Consider the following 17,718-nt stretch of genomic DNA (forward strand, 5'->3'; position numbering starts at 1 on the left):
TAATTTCAGGGCAAGCACATCACAAGCATGTCTAAATATCACATTTCAGTATCTAAAAATGGCAATGCCAGCTTTCTCATTAAATTCTTCTAAACAATGGTAATAACAACAAAGAGCTTAAAATTATTTACCAGGTACCTATTTATATGATTTTTAGTGTATTATCTCATTTAACCTCCTAGAGACCTTTGTTGGTGGCGGGGGGGGGGGGGGGTCAGTGTCAGTCTTACTGAGGTATAATTGACTTATATAGCACTGTATAAGTTTAAGGTGTACAGGATAATCACTTGACATACATACATTGTGATATAATGGATTTTAACTAAACCAGATCAGCCCCTGACATGATGTGCAGTAGCTAGTAAGAGCCACCCAAGGAAACTTCAGATCACAGACCCCCTCTGTTCCAATTCATGCCAAAGATAAATAGAATAAAGTGATAAATCCAAAAAACGTATAGCAGAGCCAAGTACAGGATAAATTTCCTCAAGAAGCACCAGCATGAGGAGAGACTGAAAAACAGTGGGACAGGGGAGGAAGAGGTACTGGGCTGGCCCAAACTGAAGGCTTTCTGGAATCCAGGACAGGAAACTGTGGCAGAGGAGAGTCTTATTCCTATGGGTTAAGAAAGACTGGAGCCCTGTTTACTGCTAGGTCCAGGGTCTGGGCTGAAATTCCCCACTCAAGAAAGGAAGCTGAAGAAAAGTTGACATGCTATTTGGAATTCCAGTTTTATCAGAAGCCATGAGGAAGGTGGTTAAGAATCAAAGAGACAACTTTAATCCTGGGAACTGAAGCAAGCTAGGGAAACATTTAGAACTCTTCAAAATGAAAATTTTGTCATTGAAATTAAAAATTCAATTCATGGGATCCACTCTAGATCAGACACTGGCAAGGAGTAAACTACCAAATTGGGAGATATTACTAGGAACTCATCTGGAATGCCACACAAATATGAAAAAAGTAATTCAAAGGAATAATGGCTAGAAGAAGAATGGTAGAGAAGCAATATCTGAAAAGATAATCATTGAAAAAGAAAATTAATATAAATCTGGATATATCATAGCAAAACTATACAATGTACAAGAGACAATCTTAAAGTCTACCAAAGACTATGGACAACTTACTTGAAAAGGAATAGCAGTTAAACTGACAAGCAATAGAAGCTAGAAAACAGTGGAGTAATCATCTTCAAAGACCTGAGGGGAAATAAAGAGTTGCACATCACGTAAGACCAGAGCAAAATAAATGACATTTTCAGATACTGAAACAAAAGTAGAAACATACTTCTGCAAGAACATGAAAGCTAAAACTGTAAGAAACAACATAACGGTAAGAAAGAGCTATTCAATAGGCAATTTATGCTACAGCCTTTGTCATTAATGGGAGGAAGATAGAAATAGGCAGTTAACTATCAATTTTTCCATAGAAGTCCCTATTTAGTGTGTCTAAAGATGTAAGGTATCTTAATACTTGAAAATGTAGCTTAAAAACTTAAGGTTAACCATAAAGGAATGGAAATAAATAAGAGGAAAATAGAAAACTATCAATTCTGCAGGATGTAGGAAAGATAAAAAAGAGCAAAGAAAAATGATTGCCCCCCAAAATAAAACACAAGATGTTCAAGAGAAACCCAAATATATCAATACCAATAATAATGTAAATAGATTTAATTCACCTGTTAAAACCAAAAATTATCAGATTGGATATTTTTGTCCAGCAAATATAAGGGGAAATAGACAAATTCACAATTATACTGTGAGAACTGTGATATTTATATATAATTCTATCAGAAATGGATCAAACAAAAACAATATAGAAGCCTTGAATAAATTATCACATTTGATCTAATGTAGTTAGATATAATATATAAAATCCTGTTTCAAACAAATACCAAACATGTATCTTTTCAAACACAGTTGATATAACAAAAATTAAAAGACCAAATTCTCACAAAGGAATTTGAAAGAATCATAAACATCAGATTTTCTGACAACACATTTAGATTAAAAATGAGCAATAAAAAGAGAGCCAAACAAACTTAACATACTTGGAAATTTCAAAATGTACTTCTAAATAATTCACAAGGTCCAGCATATATCATGATGGAAATTATTGCTAAATGCCTATAAAAGTACCATATATGCAAACTTATGGGATGCATCTAATGCTTTTATTATTTAAAAAAAAAAAAAAGAATTCAATTCAATTCAAGGAACCTAAAGAGAAAAATCAAGGAAACAATTGAAAGGATCAGTAAGACCAATAATGGAGTTCCTCAAAACCCTAATAAAAACTAATCTGTGTTACTCAGCCATAAAAAAAGAGTAAAATCTTTTCATTTGCAATGACATGGATGGAGCTAGAGAGTATTATGCTAAGTGAAGTAAGAAAAATACCATATAATTTGACTCATGTGGAATTTAAGAAATAAAATAAACAAGCAAAGGCAAAAAGAGAGAGAGGCAAACCAAGAAACAAACTCTTAGCTATAGAGAACAAATAGAGGGTTACCAGAGGGGAGGTGGGTGGAGGGATGAGTTAAATAGGTGATGAGGATTAAGGATTGCACTTGTGATGAGTACAGGGTGTTATATGGAAGTGTTGAATCACTATATTGTACACCTGAAACTAATAGTACACTGTATGTGAACTAACTGGAATTTTATTTTAAAGTTTATTTATTTATTGTGAGAGAGAGAGAGAGAGAGAGAATGAATATCCCAAGCAGGCTCCATGCTGATAGCCACCCAGGAACCCCCAAACTGGAATTTTAATTAAAACTAATCTCTGGCAAAACTGATCCAGGAGAAGACACACGCACACACAGACATACACAAAGACCACAAAAATAAGACGAAAAAGACTGATAAACATAGCTATAATCATTTTTTTAATATTTTTTGAAAATTTAAACCAAGTTGATAATTTCTTTAAAATTTACCAAAACATAACCGAGGTCAGTCAGCAAACCTGAATAAACCAGTCACCATTACAGAAATTAGCTAAAATAATCCTGATACCGAAATAAGCATAGGTCACAAGGAAAGAAAATCATAGACCATAACAAACAGAGATATAAAACTTCTAAATAAATTATTGGCAAGGTGCCTGGGTGGCTCAGTCTGTTAAGTGTCCCCCTCTTGATTTGGACACAGGTCATGATCTCTCAGTTCTTGAGATGAAACCCTGCATTGGGCTCTGTGCTCACAGCACAGAGCCTGCTTGGAATTCTTTCTCCCTCTCTCCCTGCCCCTCCCCTGCTGGAGTTCTTTCTCTCTCTCAAAATAAATAAACATTTTAAGTGAATGGCAAATCGACTCAGCAGTGTGTTAAAGATAATAAGTCCCGACCAAGGAACTTTTATATCCTGGTAGTAGACTACAAAATATAAGCTAATGCCATCACTCTGGAGAGCAATTTGAAAATAGCTGGAGGAGTTTAAGTACTCATCTGCTATGACACAATTCCACTTATAAGTATGATGCATCCTGAAAATTACTCTTGCATGTGTATATACAGAAACATGTTCAAGAATTAATCATTCTTAATAGAAAAAAAAAAAGAAAAGAAAAAGCATAAGTGTTCATCAATAGGAAAATAAATTGTGGCATATTCATACAATAGAACAGGTAAAATAACTAACTAAAGCCATATCTATCAACATGGATGAAACTCCAAAAGGATAAGGTCTAGTGGAAAAAAAAGTTGAAGGATACATATACATGATAAAGTAAAAAAGTATTCATAAAAATGTAGGTATAAAATGTGTATGAGAGTGATGAGAACACTGAATTTATGTTCTAGACTAAAAAGAAAACATTTGCGGGGTATTATGGGTGCTTTAATTGTATATGTTAAACTTAATTTTTTAATAAAATTGGAGGCAAATATGACAAAGTTAAAATTGATAAAGCTAGGTGCTGGCTATATGAGGTGTACTATCTGTATGTTGAAGTATTTCACAATTTAATTCCATTTTTTAAAAAACTAGCCCAAGATATTTCCCAAGAAGAATTCTACTCTCTTTTAACTTTTCAAAATGCCTTGAAATGCATAAGCAGTCCTCAACCATATATCATATGGGTGATGAGACTAAAGATTCTATATCCTAACTGGTCACTCAGCCCACTTTCTCACAGCACTGCATCTGGCTGCTTTCAAAGAGGGTACCTGTTCCTTTCACTCACCATTCAGCATTATTAACTCACCTAATGCATCTCTAGACTAGCTAACCCAGTGGTTACTGGCAATTTCCAGTGCTCTTGGCAAAGGAGTCAGCTATTGGAATCATTATGAAAAAACGCATTTCTCTTTTGAAAGTACCTGAAGCAGAAGGACAGTCTCTTTGTTTTCCCAGATAGAAATCAAACATGAATTTGAATAACTGTCAGTTTCCACAGTTCCCACCAAAGCAGCTAACTGCTACCTAACAAAACTAACTAAATAACAACAACAACAAAAAATAGCTAACTGCTTTCTTCTTCATGAACAGGGGCTGGATTATTCAGATCATCTCTCCTACTGAAAACTAAAAATGAATAATTAAAAAAAAAATCTCTTCAAAATCATAAAAAAGCTAACAGGATAGTAACAAAAACCTTTGAGAAGGGGGGATTCTAGACAAAGACCCAAATCCTGTTTCCTTGAGGGTATTTGCAACCCTGCTCAAAAAGAACTTTGTTTCTGGCACCTTGACTGAGCAAAAAGTTCAGAAACCAAACCCAGCCACCCAAGGCAAGAGTCTAATAAGAGCCCACATTAAATTAGGACCCCCAGGGGCGCCTGGGTGGCGCAGTCGGTTAAGCGTCCGACTTCAGCCAGGTCACGATCTCGCGGTCCGTGAGTTCGAGCCCCGCGTCAGACTCTGGGCGGATGGCTCGGAGCCTGGAGCCTGTTTCCGATTCTGTGTCTCCCTCTCTCTCTGCCCCTCCCCCGTTCATGCTCTGTCTCTCTCTGTCCCAAAAATAAATAAAAACGTTGAAAAAAATAAAAAAAAAAATTAAAAAAAAAAATTAGGACCCCCCAAAGAAAGCAAACTGGTGTAGCACTCTGGAAAACAGTATGGAGGCTCCTCAAAAAATTAAAAATAGAACTACCCTACGACCCAGCAATTGCACTACTAGGCATTTATCCATGGGACACAGGTATGCTGTTTCAAACGGGCACATGCACCCCAATGTTTATAGCAGCACTATCAACAATAGCCAAAGTATGGAAAGAGCCCAAATGTCCATCGATGGATGAATGGATAAAGAAGATGTGGTACATATATATCCAATGGAGAATTACTCGGCAATCAAAAAGAATGAAATCTTGCCATTTGCAACTACATGGATAGAACTAGAGGGTATTATGCTAAGTGAAATTAGTCAGAGAAAGACAAAAATCATATGACTTCACTCATATGAGGACTTTAAGAGACAAAACAGATGAACATAAGGGAAGGGAAACAAAAATAATATAAAAACAGGGAGGAGGACAAAACAGAGGAGACTCATAAATATGGAGAACAAACTGAGGGTTAACGGAAAGGTTGTGGGAGGGGGGATGGGCTAAATGGGTAAGGGGCACTAAGGAATCTACTCCTGAAATCATTGTTGCACTATATGCTAACTAATTTGGATGTAAAATTTTAAAAATAAAAAATTAAGTTAAAAAGAAAAAGGTACAAAACAGATGAACATAAGAGAAGGGAAGCAAAAATAATATAAAAACAGGGAAGGGGGGAGACAAGGGATTCTTAAATACGGAGAACACACAGGGTTACTGGAGGAGTTGTGGGAGGGGAAATGGGCTAAATGGGTAAGGGGAATTAAGGAATCTACTCCTGAAATCATCGTTGCACTATATGCTAACTAACTTGGATGTAAATTTTTTAAAAAGAGAGAAAAGAAAAAGAAAAACATCAATCAACTACTGATACCACCTGATGCTAACCAGATGATGGATTTTCTTCCCCTGGAAGCCATGAAAAGTTATTTTCAAAGACTTTTTTTCAAAGAAGTTTTTATGATTTATTGCTTCCATCTTTTTAGAAGGCAAATAAATGTTTAATTCTTAAAAATAAATAAATTAGGACCCCAAAGCTATACCTCAGGGTAACGGTACACCCAAAAAAATGGACCTACCTATTCAATCTCCCCAGCAGGTACTGTAGGAATCATTCTCATTGTGAACAGGGCTTGGAGAATCTGTAAAAAAGAACTGTCCTAGGAAAAGAACCATGGGTTGGCCTCAGACATATTTGCAGCCCAAGTTTCTAGTACTTCGTTGAGCCAAATTTTGACATATGAATTCAGTTTAAAGTGAATTCAAGACTGACAGTTGCCAAGGACATTGCAAAATAAACACATACACCCTCTCTAGAGAAAGGTATCTCATCCTATGTCTCAAACTGTTCCTAGCAACTTTAAGGGCAATGAGCATCACATAATCCAAAGTAACCAACTCTCAAAGAAACAAAAACCAATTGGTGAGGATCAAAAAAAAAAAGCATCAGGGGCACCTGGATGGCTCATTCAGTTAAGCAGCTGACTCTTGATTTCAACTTAGGTCATGATCTCACAGTTCATGAGATAGAGCCCCACATTGGGCTCTACACAGATCAGAGCCTGCTTAGGCTACTCCCCTGCTTATGCACTCTCTCTCCCAAAATAAATAAATTAAAGAAAAAAATATATTTCAGATGTTGGTATTATCAGATATATATTATAGAAAATTATGTTTACTATGTTTAAAGAAGTAAAGAATAAGCTTTAAAATATCTGCAAGGATTGGTAAACTATATAAAGCAACCTCACAAATTTAAAAAGAAACCAAATAAAACATTTAGAAATAAAATACAGTGGCTGGCTTAACAAAAAATCAGAAAAAAATTGAAAGGGAGATTTATTGAATTTGTCAAGAGAAATTATGCAAAATATAAAACAGAAGAAAAATAAAAATTATGGAAAAGGTACAAAATGTATAGAGGATAGTGTGGCATCTGAAAAGGTCTACATACATTTGATCAGAGTCTAAGGAAAGGAGAGAGAAAATGAGATAGGCAGTAAGTTTAAAAGATGGTTACTAAATTTCACATATTAAAAAAATAAATAAAATGTAAAACACACACAAAAAAAGATGGTTACTTAAGAATTTTGCAAAAATGAAAAACATCTATCCACAAATTCAAGTTCAACAAAACCCAAGATAAAAGAAACACATACTTACCATAAAGAAACTATAGAATACTAAAGACAAAAACCATAAAAATAGCCAGATCTTAAGACATAAAGATTTCATTCTTAGAAACAAAAGTAACAGACATCTCAGTAGCAAAAACATAAGCCAAAAGACAATGGAGTGCTATTTTAAATATGCAAAGAAAAAAAGAACTGCCAAACAAGAATTCTGTTATCTGTCAAAAATATCCTTCAAGTATGAGAATGAAATAAAATATCAGAATAGATCACCAGCAGATTCCCACTAAAGGCAATTCTAAAGGAGGTACAAAGCAAAAGGAAAAAAATCTCAGATGGATGGTCCAAGATGCAAGAACGAATGAAGTCATAAACAGTAGTCAACATGTAACTGAATTTTAATGAATATTGACAATATTCAACTATAAGGAGGCAAACCATTAGAGACGCTTAAATACAAGGAACAAACAGGATTGCTGGAGGGGAAGTGGTGTGGGGATGGGCTAAATGGGTGATGGGCATTAAGGAGGGCACTTCTTGGGATGAGCGCTGGGTGTCATATGTAACAGATGAATCACTGGGTTCTACTCCTAAAACCAGGACAACATTGTATGTTAACTAACTTGAATTTTTTTAAAAAATCGGGAAAAAATGCAGTAGCAATAAGTCAGGAAAGAGGTTAAGAGTTAAAGTGCTCTAAAGTCCTTGTATAATTCAGGAGGAGGGAAAAGTAGTTACATATTTTAGACTGTGGTAATTTAAGATTGCTTATTATCATTTATTGAGTAATCACTGAAAGAATAGAAATGGAGTGTATAACTTTCAAACCAGTAAAGGGAGAAAATGAAATTGTACAAAATAGTAAGTTTAAAAGAGGATAAGAATGGGGAAAGAAACACAAAACAGAATAAGATCAGACAACAGAATACTGTCTGCTTTGAAAATAATAAACTGTAGCCACATGTGAAAAAAAATGGGTTCATCACACCAAATAGGATTCTATTTACCTAACATTTAGAAAACAGTAGATAGGCAGTGAAACTACAAAGGATGGCTTGGAAATTATCACCAAAGTCAAGGGTGAGACAGAATCTTTCAGGGCAATTTGGGTAGATGTGTTTAAATTCTGGATTATAGCAACACGGGTGTTCACTTTATAATGATCCATTAAGCTGCATGTTTTTTTTTTAATTTTTTATCTCCCCACAAAAAATGTTTACAACAAAGTTAGCCAAGTCCCATGATTGTACTGCCTCCCGATCTAAGCTATACTTTTAACAGTGTTTACTTCTCCTTTCCTTCCACAGACCATTATCCACGGACTTGTTCTGGCAGGCAGCTTCCTGATGTACTTTGTGGTGTCCCTTGTTTACAATGCCATCTGCATCAACTGCAACAGTCCCACCAATCCCTATTGGGTGATGGAAGTCCAGCTCTCAGACCCCACTTTCTACCTCATCTGCTTCGTCACACCAGTCACAGCTCTTCTGCCAAGGTTTGAGCACAGGGGCTGTCGTCTTCATAGAACTACCAATGCCCACTTATTAAGCCATTTTCATAATCCAAGAATCAGGAGTTTGATTCCTGATAGGAACCTTGTGACTACAGTTTCAAAGACAGGGTACTAGGACAGAGAGACCAATAAACTAAAAAGCAAATAACACAGAGTGTGGTCCCAGGTCAGCCACAGAGTAGCAAAGTCCCCAACTGGCTTGGCCTCAGTTGTGGTATCTGTAAAATGAGTAATAATTCCTGCCCTCCTGCCTTACAAATTTTGTTGTACATAAGGGATCATTTATTTACTAGCCAAGGAGTCTCATACTCAAATATCTACAGGGACAGACAAGCAACTGCAACAAACCAGGTGAAGTACAGACATGGGGAAAAAGACCTTCTCAGCTTCACCCTATCATTGCCACCAGGAAAGATCAAGTCTTAGCATTCCAGAGCTTTGGATTTTTTTTTCATAAATCCAAATTTTGCATGAAATAGCCAACTTTTTAATGTTACTCAAATTTGTTTAACACACACACACCCACAACCTGTATTAGCCAAATAAATCATTTATGTCCAGGGACTATTTCTAAAATTTCTAGCCTAAACCTTCTGCATTTGCCTTATCCAGAAAAACAGCAACAATAATACCTTATATTTCCTTGAAGCTCACTCTTGCCACATGCTACCTAGCACTTCATTTTACTTTTGCCATCACCTAGAAGTTAAACAGAGCTATGGTTCTAGTCCCACTTGCTCATGGGACAGCTAAGTCCCAAGAAAGAACATAATGTGTCCACAAGTCCACCACACATAACAGTGGGAGCTGGATTCTCCCAATTCAATGGCCAGTGTTCTATTCTGCAGCCCACACTCTAGTCAGAGCAGTGAACTTCACGATGATGTACCCCATGGGCAAGACTTAGCCCCTCTCCATTCTTAAGATCTTTCCACTCTAAACATCAAAATTCAGCCTCCCTACCATTATAAGCTATAGTAAACAGACTATCTCAACACTGCACAGAACTTTTTCTAATCCAAAATTAGAGAACTATAGCAGACCTTACTTCCTTTAATAAATGTGGCACCTTGCTTAACCTAGGTTGGTTTCCATTTCCTTGTCCTAAGCCAACTCAGAGCCTTGACCTCTGATGCATAAAGGCTGAAGATACCTAGATGGCAAACATAAATATCAGTTGAGTTCTAAGTATGCTCTATGTGCAACGCCTCCCTCCTTGTCCCTTGCTGGTGTCTGCAGCATCAGTCCTCTCCCACCTCCCTGCTTCAAAGTTTGGATTCAACACCACCAGGCTTCCTGTGCTCCCCTGAAGGCCCATGCCTTCTCACCTTCCTGCCCTTATTCATGCAATTTCTTCTACTTGGAATATACTTCCTATTACCAAACCTCCTCATTCTCTGACATCATTTCAGGCATCAATTCCAACCCTTCTGTGACTTTGCCTACCTTCCTACCTGGAAATACATCCCCCTCTCCTATGTGTTTCCATCACCTTGGTGTAACCCTGTCACTGCCTTCAGCCATTTGTTGTCTGTCTCTGACCATTAACTCCTGGATAGAAGGTATCCTTCTTACTATTATATAACCAGCATTTAGCACGGTTCCCATCATATATGCTGCACTCTGAGATAAACGAGCAATAGATGTTAGAACAGAAAGGTGAATAAAACAGAGCCCTTGTTCTCAAGAAACCTGCAACTCAGTATATGATTCAGACACAACTGTGACCATAATACAGGTGAAAGTGACTAGTATTGGTAGAGGGCCCTGAGTGAAAAGCAGGAAGCAATTAACAACAAGTACAAACCTCAGAGGAAATATTGCCCACCCCACACCTTCTTCAGCCCAAACCCTTGGGGGAGACAAAGAAGATTGTGCTCTCATTGGAAAAACATCAAATATATGGATTTTTTGTCCACACTTTTGGGTTACACACAGTTATGATCACCATCACCCAAGGACTGAGCTCCCTGTTCTGTATCAGATTTAGGATATGGAAAGAAAATTATCATACATTCTTTGCTTACCCTTGGCTAGAAAACACTTAGAGCCAACAGCAACCAGTTTGATGATGATCCTTGAAAAGAATGAAGACTGTTGACAAGATGAACCTTCAGTATTATAGATTGTTAAAACAGATGAGGGACAAATTAGGGGAAAGCTGGAAAATATTTACTTGCTAGTTACCAATAACACAGAAGTTAAATCTCTGCTATTCTTTATTATCATCATAAAGTTGGATTTCTGTTTAATGTTGTTTACTAAGAAAGGCAGAGGTTTCCTCTGATAGGGAAACAATTATTTTAATAGTTCCAAGGACTGTGGGCTTATAACTTTGGAACAATAAATGTTTCTTAAAGAAATCTACATAATCGAATGTTCACCACAGAAAACTATTTGTTCATATGATGTTATAAGCTATATTTATCATAATGGAGATTGATCTCACTCACCAAGCTTGTGATAATTAGCCCACTAGCTGTGACCTCACTTATCTTGGTCTAATTAATTCAAGCAATATTAAAGAACTGTACTGAGTCTCTTAAACTAGGAATATGTAAATTATTTTACAGATAAGACAAAAGAAATAACACACTAACTTTACAACACAAAGCAGTATCTTAATTAGCTACAAGAGAGGATAACAGTCCTTGAACACTCTTTCCTTGGCTTAAATCACACAACATTCTCTTCATCTTTCTCCTACTTCTCCTTTATTTTCCTTGCTGCTTCATGTCCTTGACATAGTTGATGTCTAGTCTTAGTCTTGGGTTCTTCTGTCTTCTGACTTTATGTTCTCACCATATACATAGCAACCACTATTGTGAAGTTAAATATCATTTTTAACAGACAAATCTCCAATATAAATTCCCAGTCCAGACCTCTCTTCTGAATTCTAGATACATCTTTCTAGATACCAATCATCACCTCCACTAGGCATGTTAGGTCTGAGGAAACTGAGAGACCTCTATAATTTAATTCATAATCCATCCTCTGTCAGCACCACCATCAAAGAAACTTGGGTCTCCTCCAGAGTTCTCTCAAATGCTACCCACACAGGACCAGGACAGACCCCTGGGAGTTATCCTTGATACCACTCACCACCTCATATCTGGCTTGTCACCAAGACCTGACAGTTTTGTCTTGTACCTATTTCTTATATCCATCTGCTCTATTTCTAATCTTTTTACCCCAAATTACTTCAGTAGTCTCCTATTGGGTTTGCTCTAACCTATTATTATTGTGTCAAAGTGTAATCGTGTCATCCGTGTATGTCCCTCCCAAGGGCTTCCCAAGGTCATCACAATAAAGCACAAAAACCAAGCTATGGCCCCCAGACTTTGCCTGCTCTGGCCTTACCAACACCTTCTGTGTCATATTTCCACACTCTGTCCTCACTATCCATACTTCAGCCATCATGCTCAGGATTTTGTTCTCTCACCCCCTCTTTGCCTGGCTACCTCCTATGCATCTCTCAGTCCTCAAATGTTTCCTTCTCAAGGAAGGTCTCTCAAACTAGGTCAGGTGTTTGACACTCTCTGTGCTCTCTGCATTTAGAAGTCTACTTATGTGCTACATGAGAGCAAGAACCTTGTCTTGTTCACACTTTAATCCCTTGGGGCCTGGCCCATTGTAGGGACTCTACAAATATTTGTTAAATAAATGGCTGGAAGAAGGAAAGTGATAGCTTGGAGGAAAGGCTTAAACTGAGAAAATTCAAATTTCCAAGCAAGAAAGTTAGTATTTCCTGAAACATATATATGGTCACCAGTACTGCCTCACTGGGTGAGAAGAGAAAGAATGAGGGAAAGTTTATCTGATTCCATGGAAACTACTGTTGTCTTCAGAAACCCTTTGGCTACTGTAATGTCACCCTAAAGTTTTTAGACAATAGTGGAAGGATGGAGTCTTTCTATAAGGCTTTAGAAATAAAAACTTTTAAAGGATTATTTTTGGAAAAGATCACAGGTATCCTGAGCAACTGAATTACACTTTAGGTTAAGAAACTGACACCAAAAGAGGGAACATGAATTGCCCAATATCACAAAATGATGTAATGGTGTGATTTTTTTCTCCATATACCACATGGTTTTATTCACCTTCTCATTCCTTTTTTCCCTAAACTTAGATTCTAAACACAGATGGAGACTCCCAAATCCAGAGTCCACTACCTTCAACTTGGCAGGGGGAAACACCTGAGTTAACCATTCAGGGAGGTCAATTAACTTCTCTGGAAATCTTGGGAAACCCTTCTTATCACTTAGGGACTCAGTTTCTTCATCTAGCAAATAGTGATAATATAGTGATGCTGTCAAGTCAACCCACAGATTCAGGGAAAGAACATGTATTTAGAAACTACTTAAACATTAATAAGTTAGACAAAGCATTGACATTACAAAGGAAGTACATTTTCCTGATTTAGAATTGCCCAGAAATAGAATGCACCACCTTGTACATGGTGGATAAAAGCCTTGGGGTCCAGAGTGCTTGGTTCTGATCACCACTCCATCACTGTGTGGCTCCCCTGGACAAATCACTAATCTCTTGGTGCCTCAGTTTCCTCATCTGTACATACAGAGAAACGAAAGTACAACTTCATGGGATTGTTGGAAGAATGAAGTAAGTTAACGCCTAAATCACTTAGGATAGCCCTGGTAGATAATAAATGTTAGCTATTATATTTTGTTACTGTTGAACTCCCCAATTCCAGAGATGCCTAGACATAGATTTGATAGCCAACAGGAGTGTAACAAAGAGGATCTTGCCCTGTGTGGGGAGTTAGATTCTAAGGTCCTTTTCAATGCTGAAATTCAAGAAGTCAACAAAAATCAACATGCCTTTATTCTTTTATTTCATACCAGGTACTTTTTCCTATCTCTACAAGGGACTTATGGGAAGTCTCTGATCTTAAAAGCTCAGAAAATCGACAAACTCCCCATGGACAAAAGAGATCTAGAAATCCAGAGTTGGAGAAACAGACAGAGGCCTGCCCCCATTCCTGAAGAGGCTCAGCATACCCACCATCCAGTGCCACCTGTCCCAGAACAGGACTTCAGAGCCAACAGCCCAAAGAGCTCTAGCCCTTCCAAGTACAAGTGAAAGAAGGACTGGGTGCTGCATGGAGAGAAATGCAGTAGAGACCATCTGAGGGATGACCCATGCCCAGAGGACTCCTCAGCTAAACTCTAATCCAGGGAATACCTTCTTCTGGGTCTAGTAGGACAATGGCTTCTGGAACCTACTCAAGTGGACAGATTGCTGAGTACTGGCCCTCAAGCAGGAGCAGTCATCGCTGATCCCAGAGTTCACTGACCATATGAATAGCCTGCAGAAATCTGTATAAACTCAAAGGAAACCACCCAATCAATGGTCTAATTAACCCATGACTCTTCCTTTTCATGGAGGAAAGGATGTGTCATTCTTGTTCTTTTCTCCTGACCAGGTTTGACTTCCTTGAAGAAAGTGCTGGCCCCAAGGGCTTTGACATAAAAAGACTGGAAACCAGTCACCCTCTACCTTTCTCCTGCTGCCAGGTAGCAGATCATGCAAACAGAATTTTTATAAGGAAGCTATGTTTCTCATGCATTGAGTTTTAATTTTTTTTAGCCCAGAGACATTCTTGTGGCCCTTTAGATAAGTATAGCCAGTGGCCAATGCAACTAGGCCATACTTTTCCAATATTCTAAGAGATATATCTACCCAGGCAATTTCTCAAGGTATGGAAGTTTCTGGGCTTGTCAAGCCCAGACACATCACCTTGTTGTGCCAAGAATTAAAGTTTCAAAAGAAACCCATACACACAGGTACTTTATCTTGAGTATATGAATTCTTGAGTATATGAATTCTTTCATTCATCAAGAATTGGGTTATTTTTGTCTCTAACCCAAAGAAAACAATATCTAAAGATTAAAACTAGATTTTAACTCAGTGTCACAGAGACTTTTGAGAATTATAGGTCCACAGCTAGTGTAAGAGGCAGAAGGAACATGCTAAAGCAAATGGGTGCACTGGAAACCCCAAGCTTTAGCTAATAAACCATATGTCCACAATCTGTACCAAGAGGATAGGAGCAGTATTCTTTTTTAAAGCTATTTATTCATTTTTAAAATACAAGTACACATCCTCATTCAGCTCTAAGATTGGTAGACTTTAATACATCTGCACCCGGAATAGTATGTATGACAGCAACACTGAGCCCAAACAATTACACCTTAAAGACCTGGAAGACACCGACCCATGCTTCAGTTATTTTAGGGAGAATCAGAGTAAGTCTCACTGTAGAGGTAAAAGGATTACACAACTTCTTATCCATAGAGTTATAAGTGCCAAAATGTAAAAGAACTCAAAAAAGTATTGAAATTTTAAAAATGGCTGATAGAATTCTAAGAGGCTATCAAGAGAATTAAGGTATACTATGGGCAAGTACAGCCTGTCCGTAGTTGTTAAGATAAGCCAGAGAAGGCTACTGAACCCTCTCCTCTTTAGGATAGTACCTATATATTCAGCAAAATCCCTGTATATTAGGGATGAATGCAATGTTGTGATAAGTCTTTGAGCCTAAGAGTCATAGCACCCCGCACACACAAGTTGACTTAACACTTGAGTAACTTTTCAGCAAAGATGAACAAAAAGATCTCAACAATCAAGTTGGCAAATGGCAAACTGAGCTCATCCACTGACCATTCTGCTAACAAACCTAACTGATGGGACCATTTGAAGCATTATCCTGGAGTCAGTATGCTGTATCTGTTTTACTGACTGTGCCACATGATGTTACTAATAATGGCCAACAGGAGAATCCTACATGGAGATTGTTAGAGAGGCAAAGCAGTAATGATATGAATTGCTCCAAATGAGAAGATTGAGCCAAAACTTGGATCTCAAGGTCCTCCCTTTCCCCCATTTGATTCCTGCCCACTCCTGCAAGCCATATTGAGACAGGTGGGATGTTTCAGAGAGGAAGAGAATAGTGGAAAGAACACTGGCTTCAGGAAATCTGGATTGAGTCATTGCTACTGTACTCTCTAGGAGCCAGGAGCCTTGAAACAAGATGCCACACCTGCAAATTAGGTTAGAACTGCCCTACCTCCTGGACTTGGCCTAAGGATCAAGTCAAAATTACATAAGGGACATGAAAACCCTTTGAAAGTTGTAACATCCTCAACAATAACACAGGAATTTTTATTTCAGAGCTAAGAGGAAACAAGGTAATAGGAAAGTCATGCAGATGTCAGACCACTGTACCTAAATGCCAAGCCATACCCAACATTGTGATGTCGCACTCTTTCTTTCATGACCAACCATCCCAGTTTGCCTGGGGTTTTCCAAGTTTTATACTGAAAATTTCCTCAGTCCTGGGCCACCTGAGATAGCTTATTACCTACTCTTGCCCCCCTTTGAAACCAAAGCAACTGTGACCACCCAACATGCCATTTAGGGGAAAAGGTTATAATTTTTCCTATAACATTATGCTAATGACTGTACTAGTAATTTTTATACTTTTTCTTTTACTGGTTGACTGGAAATGTGCTATTCTTTATTAGAAAAAAAGAAATATTGTTTTTCACAATTGCCGGAAGTTCTGGGCACCATCTCATTTGTTCACCCATCCTTCTTCACACTCATTCATTTATTCTAGTCATCTGTCCATCCATTTATCTATCCAATAAACTTCTGTTAAGCCCCTACTAGATGCCTTGTGATGTGCTAGGGGCTGTGAGTTTAAGACAGAGACTCAGTCTTAAGACTCAGTCTTAAACTCACACTTTGTCAGACAGACTATCAGGAACATATTTGATCCAACATGAGAGTGTGACACAAACCAAAATGGCCGTAGGAATCAGAAGCAGCAGCACAGAGAGTCTCCTCTGTCTGAAACTCTAACCTGGCTACTCTCCTCTTGCTGGAATCCTGACACTAGCCTCAATTCCCGATTGATACAGGTGCCTCTTTTCAGTCACTCATTCAGAAAATATCGAGTGCCTGCTATACACAGCACCGTATTAGGCAGCAAGGATAAAATAGGAAACAAAACAGGGCCATCTCCTCCCCTCAAGGAATTTACAACCTAAAAGGGAAGAGAGGCAATAATCAAGTAAATAAATAGGATCATTGTACTCCATGAGGAGAAAGAAGAATGGAGAAGAAGGGACGGGGTGGTTCCCAGGGTGATCAGGAAAAGGTCTTCCCATGGAGGGGAGGAGAGGAGACTTCAACCATGAAAATAAGACCGGGCCATTCCAAATGGAGAGAATTAATTACAAAAGTCCTAAAAAGGACAAGTTTGGTATACAGAAGGAGGAGGAGGAGAAAAAAAAAAAGGAAAGGTCAGCATGACTAGAACACAAATAAAAAAGAGATAGTGACCCTGTGATAATGCTTATAGTAACAACTGTACTAGCTCACTGTGTGCTACACACTAGACTAAGTGCATATCATCATGTAAACCTCAAAGCAACCCTCCGAGATAGGGACTGTTATTTTCTACTATTTCAGTTAGTTTCTGTGACATAACAAACCACTCCCCTTCCCCGCAAAATTTAGTGGACTAATACAATTACTTATGTTCTCACAATTCTATTTGAGGTGGGATGGCTGGGATCTCCCATCCTTAAAATCATCAACCAACAGTGTCACATGTCAGCAATGTTCTGGGAGTGAGAACATAATCTACAAAGCCTCTTGAGACCTAGGCTCAGAACTCACACATCATCAGTGCTGCTGATTTGTATTCTATCAAACAAATCATAAGGCCAGCCCAGTTTCAAGGGGTTGGGAAAATATCCTCTACCTTTAATGATAGGATCTACAAAGAAATTTGAGGTCATTTGCAATCCATCACATTACATTCGATTACAAAAGGAGAAACTGAGGTAAAGTCAAGTTACATAAATAGGACACAGTCTCACAACCAGTGGGGAGGCAGCATTCAAGAGTCTGAAACCAGAGCCTATACTCCTAGCCACAAAGCTACACAACTACAAGATGGGGCTGAAGGGGCAGATAGGAACCAGATGACAG

General features: G+C 38.0%; 1 protein-coding gene across 1 annotated transcript in view; it reads left to right on the forward strand.

Annotated features, from left to right (window-relative positions):
- The window catches only part of ATP10B (ATPase phospholipid transporting 10B (putative)), a 104,998-nt gene extending 90,980 nt beyond the window's left edge, over positions 1-14,018 (forward strand). The window contains 3 exon segments of the mRNA XM_047091453.1: positions 8,492-8,679; positions 13,560-13,905; positions 13,908-14,018. Of these exon segments, the coding sequence (XP_046947409.1) occupies positions 8,492-8,679; positions 13,560-13,905; positions 13,908-14,018 (645 nt within the window).
- Positions 14,019-17,718: the final 3,700 nt, after the last annotated feature.

Source organism: Lynx rufus, unplaced genomic scaffold (assembly GCF_022079265.1).
Source record: "Lynx rufus isolate CCGP_SWC_20201006 ecotype Redwood Valley unplaced genomic scaffold, mLynRuf1.p SCAF_1, whole genome shotgun sequence".
NCBI classification, from domain to species: Eukaryota; Metazoa; Chordata; class Mammalia; order Carnivora; family Felidae; genus Lynx; species Lynx rufus.